This window comes from Anser cygnoides, chromosome 9 (genome assembly GCF_040182565.1).
Source record: "Anser cygnoides isolate HZ-2024a breed goose chromosome 9, Taihu_goose_T2T_genome, whole genome shotgun sequence".
Lineage (NCBI taxonomy): Eukaryota > Metazoa > Chordata > Aves > Anseriformes > Anatidae > Anser > Anser cygnoides.
The window spans coordinates 6,320,672-6,341,389 of record NC_089881.1 but is presented as its reverse complement, the minus strand read 5'-3'; the positions used below and the strand labels follow the sequence as shown (position 1 = coordinate 6,341,389).

Genomic DNA, 20,718 nt, shown 5'->3' with positions numbered 1-20,718 from the left:
CTTTATGTAATGATGGGGTAAATCATGAAGCTGGGAGTTTCCAAAGAGCCTAAAGGACTCCTTCAAAGATTAGGACAGTAGTTCCTAATAGAAGCAGTCATCTGGGTCCAAAACAATAAAAACAGAAAACATTCAAAGGTCAGCCTGTACTGGGGAGCCCTTGGAAGCCCTTATACTCATTTTCTAGTTCATTTTTTGATCTTAAAATTCCACTCAGTACCTCCTGTTCTGCTTTTTGGCATATTCAGAAGCATCCTGATCTGAGCAGTGTTTTCAGCAGATTCAAAAATGTATGCATGGCAAGGCTGATCCATCAGGAGGCTCCACTCAGACCATGGCTAATATATATCTTTAGATGTAGACTATTTCAGGAAAAATAAATGTGACTGCTATGAATGAGAGTAATTTCTTATATCAGGGCCTAGAGACTATACTACTTAACTACAACAAGTTAAACATAAAGAAAGAGAGAAAGAAAGAAAGGAAGAAAGAAAAACAAAACAAAAAAGCTTACTCCCCGAATTTGAGTGTTAAAAACATGTGTCCTTCCTCTGTGAACGCCCACAGAACTTCCTGGCTGGACAGGAAAGGGAGCAAGGATGGCTCCCATCTTTGTGGTCCCAAGTCATTGATTTAAAAAATAAGAAAAAAAATGTATTTTGACACCAAAAGAAGGCTCTAAATTGTGGATAGAGTGTTTTCTCCTTGTGACTTAGGAGTTAAGGGAAAAAGGTTAGAAATACTCTGGTAGTGAGTGTGCTGTACCTGATGGCTCATTGCTTAGCATGTCACTTCTGTGGGTTGCTCTTCTAAGATGCATCTTTGTGTCTAATGTGGGGCTTCCAGCCTGCTCCTTAGGAATGACGTGTCCCAGCTCCTTGTTTGTAGGCAGGAAAGTCATTTTTTAGCTCTGACCCTCTGTTCTCTACTTTCCTTTAAACCTCTTTGAAAATTCTGATCGTAGTAAAAAGAATATTCTCAGTAAAGAGAATAGTTTCATTGTCTTTTTATTTAGATAGAATAAAATTCCTAGCTGAAGGAGTTAACAACATTGCCTAGATGTCAATGAAAAGCAAGACAAAAAATTCACCAGCAAGCACCAAAATCAAATAGGTATCTCACAAATATACTGCCAGTGCATTGAAGTAAACTGCTATAAAGCTCTGTGCTCAGGATGGCAAGCTGAATGAGAAGTGAGACCACATGGAAACTTAAGATGAGCAGAAAACAGTTTGTGGATGGTCACTTGGCCCTGAGAGAAATTATTTTTTTGGGTATGACTAACCTTAAATCTCTTCAGAGAACTATATGATGATGAGCCACAGCACCTGAGAGCTAAGTCTTTCTGCCCTCTTGATCTTTCTCGTGCGAAATGAGAATTCAGTTCTTGATGACGAAGAAAAGAGTAAAAAAGGCCAGTCTCGGAGGGAATACTGTCAGGGTATTAGAGCAAACAATGCCTGTATCCTTACACCAATGACACAGACTGCTTCATCCACATGAGAGAGAAAAACAGAGCTTACCGTTTATGTATCTTTATTGAACAAAGCCTGTTTCCTGGGCCTTGTGGCTGTTTTGATGATTCAAACATAATTACAGAGTCCTCATGAAATTCGCTTTACTTACTACTTCTAGTAAACAAAATGGTTATGGTTTAGGACTGTCCAGAACAGTACTTTAAATTGTACATTTGAGTATGAGGGAAGAAAGCGGAGCAGGAAGGCAAGGCAGATTTTGGAGTCTTCATATTTCTACAGAGACAAGGAAGGTGAAGTGTGATTCTCATTTTAAATTGGCTCTGTGCTAGCATTTTTGTTCCAGGTGAATTTGAATGAGACTTTCACGGAGCTCATTTTTTCTAAATAGACTGTTAGTCATTTAGAGTTAGAGTTAGGTCTCAGCTTAGAATATTCTGCTGCCCCCTATGCATTTTGCCCCATGCATTCCTCCTTGGCCCAAGCTCTGGTTTCAGTTCTTACCATTCCTTGTGTTGCTGGGGCTGGCAGCCAGGCAGGAGGAGAAGGATGTCTTTTGTCAGATTTTTCTTTCCAGAACTTTTGTTAAAAATCTACTTTTATTTAAAGGTAACACTAGGTAGCAGTAGCCAATTTAAGAACATAACTCTGTGCAAAAGGCAGTTTTAGGGAAGAAAACTGGATAAACTAATTCCTCTGTTCCGTCTCTCTGAGAAGATTATGATGACTGGTCTAAAAACTATTTGTAATAAGTGTTTCCTTTACTCAGAAATAATGAACATTGTAAGTCATAGTAGTAGAAGTCAGGAGGGTACTAGTTTGCATCATGATTTAGTAGATCAGGGTTGATAGCATGGGCTTTAGTCATGTGGTCTGGAATACTGACATGTCTAAAGCAAAGAAACATCTCTATTGCTTGCATTTAGGATATATAAAAACAGAGAAAATAAGTGAGGTTTTGAGAGATTGTCCTGAGATAACTCCACCTATCTCATCTCTTGAAAATACTTTCCAAGCTCAGTTTTCAATATTTCTGAGAGAAACGATATAAAATCATTGGAAGTTTATTCCAGCATTTAACTTTTTGTAGAGTTGATGGTTTTTGCAGTGATTTGAGCCCATTTTTGCTTGTCCCATCTACCACAGATAGCGGTATTCTTTGCAGTAACTTTTGTTTTGAAGAATAGTCATGTGCTTCAGGCTTTGCTTCTGCAACTATAGCCCCAATTCTTTTCTCGTAGGTCATGTATTTAAGATCTCCTGTAATTTTTGTTTCCCTGGGGACATCTTTGGCTGGTCCATCTCATGAAACAGTGTCCAGAACTTGATTCACTACTCCCAGCTGAGGAATTAGTAATGTCCCGTTTTCAAGCTTTTCTTCATTCATCTTAAGTACACATGCCTAATCATACATGAGACTTACTTGTCTTCTAACAGAATGATTTGCTTTTACATAGGTCTTGTCTAGTCTTCAAAAGCTGGAGAACTTATTTTCTTACTTCTTAAATGTGAACTGTTATTAATTATTGCACCACATATTCAGTGATCCAATGTGAATTCTTGTATGCTTTTGGACGTGTACTTTTTATCTTCAGGTTTTGATGTCAGTGCCTTCTGTAACATGATGTGGAACGGAAAACAAACAGACAAAAAACATCTTTTTGGCTACATGTCCCACTTGTAAGTTTTTACCAAACACCATTTTATTATGATATAAGCAATGCCCCCAGTTTTTTCTGTACCATTCTTTACTTTTCTGTACTTCTTTCAGGCCTTCCCAAATTTGTTTGCATCCAGACAAAGCATGCCAGTTCTCCTTAGTTTCTCATCATGTTTGAAGCTTTCTCTTTTCATTCTTCTTTGAGTCCACTAGTTGGGCAATGTCCTTTAAAACTAGGTTGTCTATCACTACAGAGGTGTCCCCAGATGTAGCCAAAGCATTGATTAGCATTAGCATGCATCATGTTTCTGGAAATATGGGATGGAGAGATCTTTACATTCATCCCTGTAGAATATGATGCATACTGAAATGTTGGTCTTAGCCGCGAACACTGTCATCGTATTTTGAATAGCTTTTTTGTTATTTTAATTTATTTATATTTAATCCTCTCCTGTCTCTTTTCAAGCATTCTCCCTTGAAATGAATAGGTGAACATTATGAGCCTACTAAATTTTTAATTAGGTCTTATAGACTGGAAAAGTGTGTTCTTGAATTATTAAAAACTGAAACTTTTTTCTTGACTTCTGGAGCAACAATTATAAAAGAGGTGTTACCCAGGCAGCAATGTGCACTCTGAAATACAAGGCCAGTTACTTTCATTTTTTAATAACTCCTAGTCTGGACTGGGCCTCATCGTTTCATCGGTAGAAAGAACTCATATTGAACAGATCTGCCTGTATCCATGGTAAGGAGATGGTTCCTTCTGTGAGTCTAAGCCTTACTTGAAAATCTCTGTAGGTCAAGATATGAATACACAAAAAGAGATGGCTGTGACTGAGGTAGGCATGGGCATGATTCCCTGCTGTGCAGCATCTTGTTATTTGTTCCATCTGTTAATATTGTAGTTCAGTTTCTTACACACTTTGCAGGACTTGCTTTAGAGATTGGAGAGAAAAGAGTGGGTAGGTAGCAGAGGACACACTAAGTCCCTTATATATCACAGAGCTGTGCAGAACCCTTAAATCTGTGTAGATGGAATATCCTGATGGTAAATGTTGGCCGAAGTATCACACCTTTGTTTCGAGCACTGAATGGATATTTCCAAAGAAGGTGAGAAAAATAATTTCTGATGTAGTATTCTGGTTATTTATTCCTATACTGAGAGAATTCAGTATTTTGACATGACATTATTCTTTAGATGCACTGAAATTTCCAAATCAAAATTGTTGGGTGTTTTTTCTTAATATCTATCAGTAACTATTTCATTCCATCCCATTTCCAGGACAGATACTCTGTTTCCAGAATATCTCCACTTTTTGCAAAACAGTCAGGTCATTTTACTTCAGAGTCTGAGCATCTGTCTTTGGGTATCTTTTGACAGACCTTATGTATTCTTTATTCTTCTCCTGTGGTGTATGGCTTCACTGAAACCTTTACTGTTCCATGTGTCTGTTCATTGCAGTGGGATGGATAAAGAGCTGTCTTGAAGCTTGAAGTTTAAGAAGAGAATTAGATGAAGGCAGCCGCCTTGCCACTTCTAGATGTGCTGGCATGCAGAAAGAAGGGCCTGTCTCTGAGGCTGCCCCTCTTCTTTCTCCCATCTGGAGTGGATGACAGCTGGGGCAAGTGCTCTTGCCAAATGACACACTAAGTCCCTTATATATCACAATGCAGATTTCCCCTGATTTTAAGTCTTGTGTTACACGTTGTGAGCTGGATGGTGATTTTATGAAGTGCTCAGACATGTATTGCTTAATTCCTCTGATTTCATGAGACAGCTCTATGACTATAATTTCCACCAGTCCTCTCATTCAAACTCATGCATTTATCTGTCACTGGTAAAGCTACAGCTTACTAGTATAGCAAATTTTAACTTATTAAAGTTCATGTTGCCACAGAAACACTTTTGCTTTCAAAATTATTTATATTTCCTTTGGGGCAACTGACTTTTCTGTATTTTTCATCATGCCCCTTATTTCATTTTTAAATGAATTTCATAGCTAGGTACAGTACCCTGCTGCGCACAATTATTGCACTGTTGCAAGAAAATCAGCAGCACCCTCCCCCTTTTTTTTTGCCTTAAACTGGGTCATTTACCTGACATTTAAAATATTGCCCTTAATATTTCTTTCTACCTCATTAGAGAGTTAAATAATCCATGAAACAATGTGTATTAAAAATCAATTCAAAATATTAGAATATTGCTTTTAAAAAAGCCTCACAAATCTAACATGTTACACTCAGCTGATACCTCATATGTTGGTTAACAGCCAAATTAATGGAATATTCATCTTCAATCTCATAAAGCTAGCTCTTACAGTCTAATTAAAGGTAAAAATCAGGACAACCGGAGTTGTCTTTTGTAAATTAAAAGTCTTCTTTTATGTGTTGTGGAGGTGTCAGCTCTATTATAAGGACTAATTAGACTTTTTACAACATCCTGGTACCAGGGAGGAAGTGGTATTGTATGTAGTTTAAAGATTATTAAGTGTCTTTAGCACATTGGGGTTAGATTTTTAAGGATTCCTTTAGTGCTTACCTGCTGTTGGGAGAGGAAATACTTTATTGTCTCGTAAGAAGAAATTGGGCTTTTTGAAGAATTAAATGCTCGTCTGTAATGGCAAACTTGCACTTCAGAAAGCCACTAAAAAGAACCAGCAAATTGCTGTAAATGTGGTGGACTCCATCTGTTCATATCCACTTTACAAATCTCAGCAACACAGTGCAAATTTTAACTTACCTGTTGTCTGTAGAGGGCATTGCATCTCAGTTTACTCAATGAAATATATTCAAGAACTTCTGTTGCTCATCTCCTCTGCCCCAACATACATCCAGATAATTCTACGTTGTTTTCTTTAAAAAATGTAAATAGCACAAAGACTGTTTTAATGCTGCGTGCCTTTTCACAATAAAGTTAGAGTACCCTATTCATACATAGACTATGCTATACTTCATTTAAGATCTCATGGTTTACAATCCAGGCATACTTAGATTATATGGCAGGAAAGGTGGGAACCAACTTGTGATCGTATTTTTTTTTCATTCTTACACTGTTGTCAATAAGAACTTGCCTATAATCATAATCTTGTCCAATGTTTCAAATTTTGCTCTTTTATTTCACCTGTTTGTGTGTGCATTCATGTCCTGAGTGTGAAAGCCCTTGATTTTTTTAACACTTTAAATGCCTAACTAGAAGGAAAAAAAGCACACTCATTTTGTCTGTATCTTTAACGATAGAAAAATTATGATAATTATGTTAAAAGTGGCTCCTATTGTGCTTGTAAAACATTTAGGACTCTAAAGTAAGCATTGCCCTTTGTGAACAGAAAATTTGCAGTTAGATCATAGCTTTATCTGCAGGTTTTAGCATTTATGAGTAGATCTTTAGATGAGGCATTATAAATACTTTAATCGGTGCCAGTTCTACATCTTCATTTAAAAAATTTCATTACAATTGTGAAGTTGCAAAAATATATCTTGTGCTTACCTGTCTGGACTGAAACAGAAAGAGAAAGTTCGTTCTGTCTGATGAGTGTGAACGCAATGGCTGTTTAATAGACTAACAACTGTTTAAAAAAAAAATCTGACATCCAAACATAATGGCCACTTTTGAAACTAAATTTTCAACGTGGTGTTTAGGGATTTAACTACACAGTGCACATTAGTGTTAATGGGAAATTGTCCAGCCAAATCCCTACACATTACATTGCAAATGTACTTCTTAGTGTTTAAAGCTGGCCTGTTAACACTCATTATGAAACTACATTCTGGAAGGCAGGTTAAGAAATACGCTACCTGAACATGTATCACAAAGCAATGTAGGCCCCCATTTCCATCCTGCCCTACCCCCAACTACTCCCTTTGCTATTTGTTTATTTATTTATTTTTTAAATGAAATTCTGCAAGGGAGACTGTATCAGCCTTTTGTTGGTTAAGGAAAGGCATTTTCCCAGATCAAAAAATAACTGTGTTTCCTGGGGACCCAATTGAATTGCTGTTGGCATGAAACCTGTGAAGGGTTATAAATACAGCAGTAAACTTTTTCCTTTTCTCTTCCTTTTTCGCATCTCTTATTTTGTTCTTAAATAGCCTTCATGCCAATCCCAGCTATTCTAATACTGATTCTGGACTTGATTCAGCTCCAGCACAACTTAGAGGTGAGTGAAGGTAACATATGGGGGAAGGCTGGACACAAATTTGTCAATAATATTTTTTTTAATTAGAAAACACTGATTGGGCAAGCTGGACTTTGTATCAAAAGTTCATAAATTTAGCTAAAATTTTCCTACCCTACTGCTCAACTATTCAGTGATTAAACTTCTTTAACTAGCTGTATCCATGTTCAAGGTCTGATCTCTCCATGTTTTCCATTATTTATATATAAAGGAAGAATTTCAGTAGGAAAATTTGGAAGTTGGGGACTTCAGCATTATTGCCATGAGGACAGGGAATCCAGCATGTGGGCAAATGGCAAAGCAGGAACCTGAAGGTACTATGTCATTCCCTCGCTGGATGTCCCAGACATCTGGGAGTGTGTGAGGAGAAGGACTTTGTGATGTCTGTGGAATAACTGGAAAGATCTTTGTTTCAGCCCATGTCAGTGCAAACTCTTTTGAAATGTCAAACTTACTCATGGTAGGAAAGCTCCTCACGATGAGAATGTGTGGAACTGAGGACTGGGACCATCTCTGCAGGGAAAATGAAGAATAAAAACCACTGTGACATAGAGCAGCGTTTTCCAGGATGATCTTAGTCACAGAGGAGGGGCATTTAAAATTAAGGAATTTGTAATTTTGTTCAAGTTCTTGTGTTTTGTTTTGTTTTGATGTTCTTTGGGGGGGGGGGAAATGAAATGAAGTAGTGTACAATATGGTTGTCATGGCGTGACTCAGCAGAAAAACACAACCACAGCTCTTCCTTCTTTCGCAACCATTGAAATGGATGAAATATGGATAACTCGCTATTTGGGTTAATCTCTCTCCCTTCGAGAATTGTGAATCCTAGAACACAATTTCTTTTGGTTCCTACCACCCTTCTGAGAACTTGTGAAAGCAAAACTGAACTCAGGTCAAATGCACTGTTCTTTGGGGAACTAACACAAGATTTTGTATCTTTAATGATACTACAGTCCCATGATAAAAAATGCCATTTTATTTTTCCAGTTCACAATGGGCATTTTATTTTTACTGGTGCAGTGTGTGAGCTCTAGAATAAATATACTTTGCAGCTTTCCCAAACAGAATTCTCTTAAAATTGGCATGCAGATAAATAACATATGTTCAAGGTGCACATTAGTTATTTTCACTATTAGCGGAAAAATGCCACAGCTCATTCTAAGGAGTTATTAAGAGTATTTCTTTAGGAATGCAATCAGTTCTTTGCTCCGTATAGTTAGCCAAAGCCAGCCGAACTAGCTTAAAAAGTCCATTTAAGGATACTTTAGAGACGAGGAAAACCAGATTTGAAAGATTTACCACAAAAATGCTGTTGATCCACTGATGTGGCTGAGGCTCTGTTCTATGGTATTTAATTTTGTCTCTTTATAATACTTTTTTACAGGATTTTGAAAATTACATGCATGAGTTTCCCATGAGTTGCAGAAGTGGCTTATGACAATGTTTTACTCTTTCTGTATCTCTCTGTATTATATGCAGTGTTAAACTATCCCTGTTGAGTAAACATTTATTTAATGCCATTCTCTATACCTGTTCTTACCATACATTACAGCATTACTCCTGCAAAGCCGTGATTAGCTTCTGCCTTCATTTCAGGTTTTTTTAATTTCTGTGCAGGGTCCCATGTCTGTTTTCTGTTCTGACTGCAGCTCACAGTGCTGCCTCTCAGCTGGCTGGCTGGCCTGGGATCTGCTCATCTATGAGCAAGGCAGCACATGTTCAGTGTAGGTCCCTGTTTGAATAACTTTTTACAGAGCTCTTTACAGCTGTGCTACTAGCAGTAGTGGCTCAGTGCCGCTTGCCGTCTAGTCTTTTCACTTGATTGTCAACCATTACCTCAGCTCAGCTCCTCTCACATATCAAGTATAGTTGCAGAAACCTTGGTGGCCACCAATTCTACCTTGATACTGCATCCTTGGCTTTTTCTAATGCTTTCTCCAAATCCTGCTCCACCAAACTTCCTTCTGTAATGTGCGCAAAAAAAAAAAAAAAACTTTTATTTTCCTGCCTAAGTTAGTATCCTTTGCTCTGCTTATTTGGAATACTTCTGTTTTTAAGGTGTCTTGGCTTAGGGAGCAGCTGCTGACTGGGATTGCACTGTGACCAAGGAAGTGCTGAGCTACCCAAAAGGGAATGTTGGATTCAAGACCCTAAGAGCCTCCGGGAAGCCAGAAGGCTCCCATTATTCCTTCCCTAGGGCAACTACACAACGCCCTGTTGCCAAGAACAAATTCTTGCTCGTTTGGTAGAGAACATCTTACGCTATAGTATGATACAGGTATGGTATGGTACACGTATTAGGCTGATCATTCCACAGGTTCTTGCTGTCTAGTCAAGTGCTGCACACCAGCTAGCCAGCAGTAGTAGCTGCTGTATTGCACCCAGGACTACACTGGATTGCTGAAAGTAGAATGCCTCAGTACCTTAAGCTGGAGACAGGATGAGAAGCTCGGTGCAGCTCAGTTAATTCTAGCTGGGCAGAATGCATTTCCAGAATGCTGGAAACCATTTAAAGCCACTAAGATTGTATAAACTGTAAACTGACTAGACTGTTATAAACACTGATCTCTGATTAAAGGAACTCAAACCTCTAAGCAGGGAGGCTTTCTGAATTAAGATAAGTATGGTAGTTAGTCGCTGCGTATCCCACATCATCTTGATACATCAGCTTTTTGTCTTAACCACATGCAGCTTGTGGGAGAATACTTTTCCATCCATACTATGTTATCGTCAATTCAAAACTAACGATGAATCTTCTTGAACTTAACGCAGTTGCTGCTTTATCTTGTGCTAAAGTCCCCATAGACTTCAATAGGTGTGCTTTGTTTGACCTCTTTAATGAGATGCTGCTCTGAATTCTGTTTGTACACAATGGAATAACTGTATTCTGAGTGGCAAGCTCTGCCTATACACCAGCATAGGGGTAAGGGTCCTTGGTTTGTGTGCCTGTACTTCTGTTTAAACAGAATGACAGACTTGTGATTAAACAGACAGATAATTGAAATAACTGCTCAGGGAAATTCGTCCCTTCGGCCCCATGTAGGTACTCGGATTCTTTGTTTAAATAATAAATATTCCACATTTCAATTGTAGAAAACAGGCAACTGAAAAGGGTTATTCCAAATTTGTTTTATCTGCTGCTGGGTTTCAACTGCCAATAATCATTGCACAACTTCTTCTTACCTTACAGTTCTGAATTACGATTTTTTTTTTCATTTTAAATTTTAATATTGATATGACAACCTATTGGAATACTATTTGAAAATATCCAGATGTTTTTAAGAAAATATTTTTGGTTATAAATGCTGAGGGGATACCTGGCACAATATATCTTGCTTTTAGAAGACCAATTTGCATTTTTACAAGAGCAGCTAGTATGACAATAATTTAGGTACAACAGAATTTTGGGTGAAATCCAATTGCTAGCAAAGGTACTATTAGTAATGTGATGAAATCAGTACCATTTATCTTAAACCTTCTGGGCACAACTACTCTACAGACCTTGGGAAGAAACAGTGGTAATGTGTAAGCACTGTGGAGTCTGCTTTTATCTCTCTTTATTGTTCTTATTACCTCCAATCAGAAAACTGTACGTTAATTTGTAAAATTTTGTGACATATTGTAAAATATAACAATGCTGCATAGGAAGTGGCCAGTGGAGGGTAGTAGAGCTGGCAGGAGGGCAGGAGGACACGTCCTGTGAGGAGAGGCTGAGGCCCCCAGGCTCCCTGGCCAGGAGGTGAGGAGGCCGAGGGGCGGCCTCGCTGCTCCCTCAGCTCCCTGAGGAGGGGAGGCAGAGGATGGCCCAGCAGTGCCCCAGGGGAGGCTCAGGCAGACACTGATGGAAATCCCTTCACTGTGAGGGCGGCCAGACACGGGGACAGGCTTCCCAGAGAGGCGCTTGGTGCCCCGGGCTTGTTGGCGTTGGAGAGGCGCTGGGATGGTGCCCGCACTGACAGACGTCAGCTTCTGGGGATCCCTGCGGTGGTCAGGCAGGTGGCTGGGGGGCTGGGTGGGTCCCTTCCAACCAAACTGCTCTACACAGTTCCACACAAATTCCATGTTCATTGAGAGGCTAACATACCTTCTTGTATTGTTAGCTTTTAAACCTGTCTCAATACTTCTTTCTCCCCTCTTTCACCAGCCCTTCAATAAAAGATTCCAGGTGTTCTCCTTCACTATATTTCACTTGGATTTCTTTTCTCTTCATCAGTTGTCATTCAGTATTCAGAACACTGTAGCAGACCCATACAGTGGGAATATCTTTTTTACGAATTGGGGGTTAGCTGAGTTTCGTTAGAAAGCATGACTTGGAGATTAAGACTTGGAAAATAGGGAAAGTGATTGCAGAGATCAAGAAGAGAGTAAGCTAAAATCATAGCACTGCTGCTGTTACCATTCCCTCTCACTGGAGCCTCAGGGAGACTTTGTTAAACTGCTTTTGCAAGGCAAAGAAGAAATGTATTTCAGTCTCAACAGCATATGCATTTTTGTTCCTCAAAATTGCATTTCAAAGCCTCCTCCTATCATAATAAACAAGCACCACTAGGAGTTGAGATTATATGTTGACAAAAAATGTAACCTCCTTTCAGTGGTAGCTAGTAAATATTGTCATTTTGGTCTACTCTTACATAGTTTATTTCAGTGGGGTTCCTGTGTAGTTGTGATGGCATGACTCTGTAGTAATACCCATTTTGGATTTCCAAGCCAACAAACCAATGGGGAGGGGTGAAACTTAAAATTTTAACCTTCTGTTTTTCAGGCAAGCTGATCAGACTGCCCTTCGAGGAAGATAATTCCTATTTGTGCATCATTTATCTACTTTTTTCTGTATCATCTACACTTATTTGTAGTCTGCAAAGTCGCTGTTAGGTATTGTCATTATTTTCTATTACAGTCACTATTATCCATTACAGTAGCACCAACAGCATCTGGCTGATCTTTGCTATAGTTATGCCATCACAAAATACAAGAGCATGACAACATAAATTAACAAGACAGGCAAAGGGAGAGTGAAAAGTTAACCAGCTCACAGTAAGTCCATGCTATAGCTGGGAGAGAGCTACAATTGAGTTACTGAGCACAATTGCCTGTTACATGCAATTCCTTGGAAACCTCATTCACTTCTCACTGCAAGAAATCTTCACTGTGTACTTTAGTGGTGTAGGGATCTTCACTATGCCTCTTTACTGTTGCCAAACCCAATAGTGGTAAAGCATGGTGAAGTGCATTTAATGAGCGCAATTCATTTCAGCAGTGAAATACAACTCCTCAATGTTTTACTTAGCTTAAATATTACATGGAAGGAATGGAAGTCATGAGCAGAGCTGGCCAGGATCTTGCAGGGTTTTTTACAGTCAGAAGAATACTTATATTACTAAACCAAAACATTCTCTGTTCTAATAGAACTGTTGTTTGAGTTGTGCTAGCATCTGCAATGCATGAGGCTTTTCAATTTGAAAAGAGTAGTGCTTTTAATTGTTTGATTTTTGCAGGTGATGTTCCTCATTCAGTTTGTAGTGGAAGAGCAAAGGCTAAATAGTGGTGTTGGTGGATATGCCACAACATCAGCAAACACACATTTGAACAGAGAGCTGATAGCATTCTCAAAGCAGTTGACTGGGCAGCTACTTTGTCTCTTCAAGCCCTGTCATTCTAGAAGAATATTTACAGTTTGTATTAGGTGATGATTTAGCAACAACATATGATCTTGGAGAGCAGTGATTTCCCTTACCAGACAGTAAGACCTCACACTGATGGCCCCACACAGAATTCAGGAGGTTCTCCCACACTGATGGCTGACAGCATTTTTATTATGTCATTCCAAACAATCACTTTTCCTTTCTTGAAGAGTGGCCACTGGAGATGTGTGAACTTGCTGGAACTGCAGTGCGAAGAAACATGCTTGTGAGTAGTTCAGCAGGACTGAGATTGTCTGCAAACAGCATGACATAGTGACCACTAAAGACTTGTTTAGGTCATTTGTAAAGGGCAATCTAAAGGAGGCTTCCTTTGTCACAGCCTTCGTGGAAATCTGTAGAAAGTAAAAACCCAGAGGAATAAAGTTAAAGCTAGTGTCTTTTAGTAAATGCTATAAACAGACAATTGTGTATAGGAGTATCTGGGGAGAACATCAGCCATGACCATCCTATGCAGCTGGTCGTGAGATCACTAATTGGCTAGGTGGGATAGGTCAGCACTCACAGTAACTAAAAACATTGTGTGCCAAGGTTGAACCCGAGAGGTTCACGTTAAGCAGCCATATAAAAACATGCCCCAAAAGCTTCATTGGCAACCAGTCTTTCAGTCAAAAATCCTAATATGCCATATGAAATCAGTGTTTCTTTCTCGAAAGCCATCACTACCTTTCAAGCTAGCAGCTGGTGGAGTGTGCTGATGAACTGTGCTGACCTTAGCACACTTTGTGTGCTGAGAAGTTGGCTGAACCTTATCTGTAAGTAGTGAAGTAATGACAGCTCTTGATTTCCTGTTTTGTGCACTGAGCTCTGTATTTGCCATGATCTTGGATCATGCAACACCCCCAAGGATTTGGAAGATTATAAAATACCTCGCTTTAGGCATTTTGATTTCTTGCAAATGCAAGAGGGATGGGAAGCTCTGTTGTCAATTTTCAGTAGATGTAGTAAGGCTTCTGATAACATCTGAGAAATGTTTGTGTCCTCATGTAACCACCTGAAACATGTTTGGCTTTGCTTTTTCCTCTGTGGTGCTTACTGTTGTTTATTCTCTTTCTCTTGTTTAGCTGCTAATGTTGCTTTCCTACATGACAGGACTTTCTTGTGTTGCCTTCTTTCTGACATGTAACACAAATGATAAGATTGCTGTCATCACACCAAAGACACTGCTGGTGAGATTGCATGGTTTGTATTAGCATATGAAGGGCTGTGTCAGAGCTTTAAAGGATTCACCCCTGGAAAACTTCTGTCTCTAACAAATGTAGTTTAGAAAGGAATAAAATGTCTGACAGACTGATACTAGTATTATACATTCTTGCTTCTTCAGGAGTCCTGTTGAAAGCGTAACACTGTCTCTTGAGCTTTTGACCTCAACAGATAAAAGTTGGTTTACTTTTGGCTTATTTTCCAGGCTTGCCTAAAATACTTGCTACAGTCAGCATTGTCTTTAAAAACAATAAGGTTCCAGATCAAGTATTTGGTAGACTTGCATACTGAGTGCACAGATCATATAGTAGTCCCATTGTTTCTTTGAAGGGCCACGGGTACAATCCCACTGTGCAGTTATGTAACACTTGTACTGCTTTATATGGAAAGCAGCATTTGAAGAAGGTGAGCTGATCCAATTTCAGAGACAAAAGCTGATCTGCTCTGACAGTACAGATATGTTTTCTGCAGTTACTATCTGCAAACCTCTTTTGTGGAGGAAATAGGAATTGATTTGAAAGAATCTCTGGCATTGTAATGCTATCAAAGCAAAATTGCTTATTATCAATTTCCCATTCATTCTGAAAGTCTTTAAACCAGTTACAATTATTTTAATCCAGCACAATTATTGCATCTAAATTATGGATATGTAATCTTGTTTCAGTAACTTTTCAGTGGTTCTCTTAATTTTATATACAGTTCTAAATAATCTTTTTTTTAATGTGATTTGATACTCACAAAAAGTATCAGAAGATACAAACAATGGTTTTGTTTATAGAATAAATAAAGAAATACAAAAGTTTATTTAAATTACATCATCTGTGTCCTTCAAATATGGTGAAAGGAACCATCCCTGAGACAGAGGAAGAGTGGTCTTCCCGTCCATTCAAAGCTTCTGATCTTGCCATTTGCAGTAGGCATCTAAACAAAACCACTGTTTGCTAGGAAGCAGGCAGGAGTCAGCAAGTCATGTCACATGTCATTGAGCAGCAGTAGTAATGTAACCACCTTGTCAGATTCTTTTGTTTAGAGCACATCTTAAGCAAATGCTTTTCCTTTTCTTGCTTATTGCTGTATTGTTTTGACCTTAGTTTGATCAACAATATTTTTTCCTTCTTGTTTTCTCTTTCCTTGCCATGCTAAAGATGGATTTACAAGGCTCATTGAATTGGCAATGAGGTGTGAAAACTTCCACCTTTTGCGTTCAGTCCCAACTAGACTATAAGAAAAAATATTTTCATTTTAAATGAGAAGGGTCGGTGTTCTTAGCCTTGTTTTTGGCTTTAATAGACCCCATTCAATTTGCCCCACCTGAGGAAAACTGTAATTCGAGATGGAGACAAATGTTGGAATTTGCATTTGGAAATGAATTCAAAACAGTGTTCTCTCCCTTTCTGTGTCAATGAAGGTGTTCATTTGGGATTTTGCAATTTGGTTTGTGAACTGATGACATAGAGAACTTCCACTCTTATATCCATAGAAGTAGTTACTATTTATAAACAGATTATGTGATCTGATTCCTTTTGGTGTTGTTCTTGCTGTATTTTGTTAGTTTTGTTTTTGTTGTTTTGTTTTGTTCTTGTTCATTCTGAGTACGCAAAGCAAGTTAGACTTAATCTCAGATATATCTTGATATATTTAATGCAGGCAGAGAATGCTGCCATTAAAGACTAAATAAGCCTGCCTCTCTTTTCAGTATTTGAATTACACCTTTATTGCTCCAAACGCTTGTCTTTTTCTCAGATACCTGTCGGGGAATGCTCTCCAGAACAGCCCATCTCTTTTACAGAGCCTAGATCCCACAAAAGATGTTTCTAATATATTAGAAATAGAATCTAGTCCAACAGTTCTCTGTTTCAGAAACCTGGCTTTAAATGATTTCTCTCACTTGCTTAACTACATCTTTGGATTGGGAGAACATTTTAGGATTTTTGTCATCTACTATGTCCTTCTGCCATCAAAAAATATAAATTCTTGGACTTCTGTTTAATATATGCGTGTACCAAAAGCTCGTAACTTAGGCTGAATAAACCTTCCATAATAATACAAAGCAGATTATAAACATGTGAATGTATGATTTCAACCAAGTTTTTTTAACCAAATATTAATCTGAAAGAAACAGATAAATTATGTTTGTGTGCTGTGTCCTCCTTTTCCCTTTTCTTCGTAGCAACAACTATGGCTCTTATTTTAAAGAATATAAACCTGAATGGTAAATCCAGCTAATTGAAGGGCCTCCTTGTCTCAGTCTCTGTTCTCCTTTTTCTTTTCTTCCTTCTCTTCCACCTTTTACTGTTCTTATGTCCTTCCTTTTCAGGGTTAATTTGTACTTTCAGAACCTAATGGAATAAACTGCTGGCTGCAGCAACTTGTGTTAAGCAACAGAGACAGTTTGGGAACAATTATTGAGGGCTAGCTTGGAAGCAACCTTGCTTTCCTGGCTTTATGATCAGTGTCATTGGGGTAGTTGCTTAAAGACACATTCAGTTTTTCTGCAGGCTGTGCTACAGCCACGCAGCATAAGAAATTTGGGTTATCGCTTACAGTGCACAATAATCAAAATCTGAGAAAGTGTTGCTTTCTATTCAAAGTCTCACAAAAAACCTAGTGCGGGAGTTCATTGTCTCCCTTGCCTCTTCTCTCTCCTGCTGTTTAAATTTTATTTTTAGATGCCCTCCTGCGCTGAAAAGTGTTAAAATCAGGCTAGGTTAAAGTGAAAAGTGATCAGGGATGGATATTTATTTACAGACTATATTAATTTCTCAGGCTGTTTAGTTGAATTCTACCCCCAGAACCCCTAGCCCCAGGTCCTCCCTCTCTCTCTTTTTTTTTTTTAGCAACTTTTTCTTCCTTGTTCCAAGCTCTAGGTGAGGGTAAGACTGAAGCAGGGTCTTGTTGAAAACGAGCTGCTGGTGGAACCCTGCGGGGCTGGTTGCTGCCAGGGGCAGGAAATGGAACACATGCCTTTCACCAAGGCAAATTCCTTTTTCTAATCAGATCAGCAGTCATGCAGGGAGAAGTGGCACTGACAAAATGTCAAGAAATCAATCCACTCTTGCACATGGGTTCCAACTGCAGCTATGGATGGATATCTGACATAGAGGAAACATCCATGGTCAAAATTACGTTGTACATCATGATTAGAGCTGTAAGGAACAGTTCATTTAATCAAAATAGTGGCAGGTGTTAGATTGTGGGAACCTGACCCAAACTTCCTAATGGAAAGTTGAAGTGAACTTAATTATCAACTTCAGGTTGTTGTGTTTTTGTCATGCTGTATTACTGTTCTGAGGAAAACCTATTCTGCAAAGCTGTTGACGAAAGGCTGCTAAATTTTAAATAAATAAAATGTACTCATGTATAAGTTTTCAAATTTATTACTTTATCAAATATATATTATGCACATATATATTTCTCCCCACCTCAGCCCTGTTTGAAGTAATGGTTTCTGCCTTTTTTTTTTGTTTTTTTTTAAAGATAACTTTCCTCTTGGGGCTTAGCAATAGAGTGCACTGTTCATATGCTCTAGTGCAGAGAGAAAAGCAGAGATGCCTTTATAGCTGTCTTTGGCATGCGTTGCATGCAGCTCTGGCTGCTGCCGTGCTGTGGTTCTGTGGTCCTTTTCTTTATGCAAAGAACTTAACACCCTATTTCCTGGATTTCACAGTTTACGTATTTTACATAGAAGATGAACTACACTGGAATTTGTCCTAAATTGGCTCCCTGAAATGAGGAGGACTGGAAATATGTTCCTGTCCCTTTGAACCGTAAGAACTCTGGGATAAGAATTTCAGAGCAAAAGCACCACAGTGTCATAGCTGGGACTCAGTTCTGTTCTGTGAACCCATGCAGTAAGGCATAATTTCAGGTGCCAAGCAAAGAAGTGTAATTTGATTGGCTTTGATACTTTAGCATTTAACTTATATTAGCAAAATGTAGATATTTCCATGATGTAAAAACAAGTTACAAGAAAATTCTCTAAGAAAGAAAATATGTTTTAAATATTTAACTTTGAGGTTCAGGAGTAAATGATTAAAAATGTGAGGAGTTATGAAGCATCTCCCATACAAAGAAGGAAGGCTATGATGAAGACTGTTAAACAGGAGTTGTTGAAGTGATATCAACAGGACTGTATATCTACCTATGAAGGCATACAAAGTAAGTGTTACTAAGAAAACTTCTGTTTAATTCGCTCAAAATAGTGGTGTGTAAATGTAAAATGAAGTACATCTTAAATTAATTTGTGGAGCTCATTGCTGCAAGTTATGTTAAAGGCAAACCAATTTAATAGCTTATAAAAGGCTGAAACATTTCATCAGTGAACAATGATAATGTAGGTGAGAAGAAGGGCTTGAGATCTGTAACAAAACATATGCTGATGATGATTGAATTTGTTGTTTGAAGGACTGTTTTACAAATACCAGTTGTGTAGTTACTTGTATAGGCCTAATGTAAGACATATTGTTGCTTTCAGAGAGATGACACCATGCTGCCTGGTTCTAAGGAAGTTCCAAAAATACCTTCTTCTCTTCAGGTAAGGTGTCTGTGCTGGGTGAAAACAGCTACTTGTGTTGATATTTCAGAACATCTTTTGGAGGCCTTTAACATTGGCAAATATGAGTTTTGGAACTTTCTTTCAGAAGCAAAGCAAGTTTTTTTTTTTTTTTTTGTTGGTTGGTTGGTTTACTTGTTTTTTCTATAAATGTGTTAAGACTTAAGATATCACCATGCATAAGCATGTGTTGTTTGATATTCATAATCCTAACAGGTGCTAGCAAATATGGCTGCGAATAGGAAGTACAAAACTTTACATTTCTCTTCAGACCAAGTATAATCTTAACTAAATCTACAAAAGCATGGAAATTCTGGATTATAGCTGAGGGTACTTTCCCATGCATCTTAATGCTGCAGGTATAAAGAAAGACTGCTGGAATAGCTAGCTGTATACTTGACAGAATCCTATACGTGGGCTCTAATAGCTGAGATCAGTTTGGTAACTAATTATTTCCAGCACCACTGAAGGCTAAATCTAAAAATTATGTATTTTGCTGATTTTATCAGTACCATAATCGCTGAGAATACATCATATTGACAGCACATATTATTACCCTTTTTCTAAAATATATCCATGATGTATATCTAAAATATATCCATGACAATTGACTGTCTACCTCTTAATAGCTCCGTTTTGCATCACTGCAAAGAATGAACTTACTGTTGAGCAAGCAGGGGCACCCAAACAGTTATATTGTGGTATATCGAACAGTGATAGTGATGGTATATTCTGATCTATTGAAACATAACACGTACAGTATGTATAACTATTGATCTGCTCGTGATAAAAGCAGTATGCTAAAGTATGCTGCTATAGTACTTTCAGTCCTGACTAGCTCCTCAGCTTCTCCTGGTATCCTGAGTAGCTCCATAGAGTTCTGTAGAGATGGCCTTTAGGAGAATCCTGACTCTGTGATAGCGGATGTTTTTTGAATGTATGACCTTTAACATCAACTTCCCTGTTACATTTTTTTTTTTTTAATACTGTGAAGATTTGGGGGTCTGACATTTGCAAATATATATATTATGTTTTTTTGAAATATACAGTCAAGCCTCATACCTGATATCTGATGGCTTGGTGTAAGCCTATTAGTTTTGGAATAGGTATTTTTATAGGAATTCTTATTATTTACTTTCCTTCCTCTATCTTCAGGCAGAATAAATCTAAATTCAAATTTTAAAGAGGTTGGGGGTCAGACGAGAAAAAAGAGAGGCTAGCATTCAGCTCAGCATGCCAAGGTTCATGCTAAAGCAATTTTTACAGCTGCATTTTAAACTTAAGAAAAAAAATAGAAGAGGGTTTGTAATAGAGATTTGAGCCATCCCTTAACAATGGGAGAGCAGCTGGGTACTTCTAGAATATCAGAGGTTGCTGAGCATTGCAGTTTGAATGAAACTGTCTGCCCAACTTTAAAATATGTCAAGTGTAGACCCTCTCTCACTGGGGGAAGGAAAAAAAAAAAAAGCCTTATTGACACATTTAGCTGGTAAGAGATACAAATCAAACCAGGAGGATATTCTCCAGCATTCAAGTTAGATAAATGTCAAGAGCCGCAATTGATCTAGAGTTCACTGCAAATCTTCCTGGCCATATAATGGTATAGACTAGTGAATTCTACAAAAAGTAATGATATTCTATAGGGTGATTTTTGTCATGTTTTCTGTAAGAAACCACGCTTGTACAGTAAGCTGCTCCAAGGATGGGTGTTAAGGCATATGACACTAGTAAGAGCCAGCAGAATTGGACAGAATTCCTCAGGTTTTTTGAGATGTGAAAGAATCATCGTAGTTCTAATACAGGATTTGGCCAGTTGGATTCACTCATTTTTTACAAAACCAATACTTGTTGAAAAGTGTATCTTCAGTTAAAGGTAAAAAAGACAACTACAGTGAGCGGCTTTTTTCATGCAATCCGTTAACTGTGCTTTAACAAATAGTTATTGGCTTATCCT

The 20,718-nt window shown here is 38.2% G+C and overlaps 1 protein-coding gene across 3 annotated transcripts in view; it reads left to right on the top strand.

Moving 5' to 3' along the window:
- Window positions 1–20,718, top strand: part of LOC106040346 (uncharacterized) — a 596,086-nt gene that overhangs the window by 259,569 nt on the left and 315,799 nt on the right. For all 3 annotated transcript variants that reach the window (XM_067002026.1, XM_067002028.1, XM_067002027.1), the window contains one exon: window positions 18,687–18,746. In XM_067002026.1, the coding sequence (XP_066858127.1) occupies window positions 18,687–18,746 (60 nt within the window). The remainder of the gene's footprint in view (window positions 1–18,686; window positions 18,747–20,718) is intronic.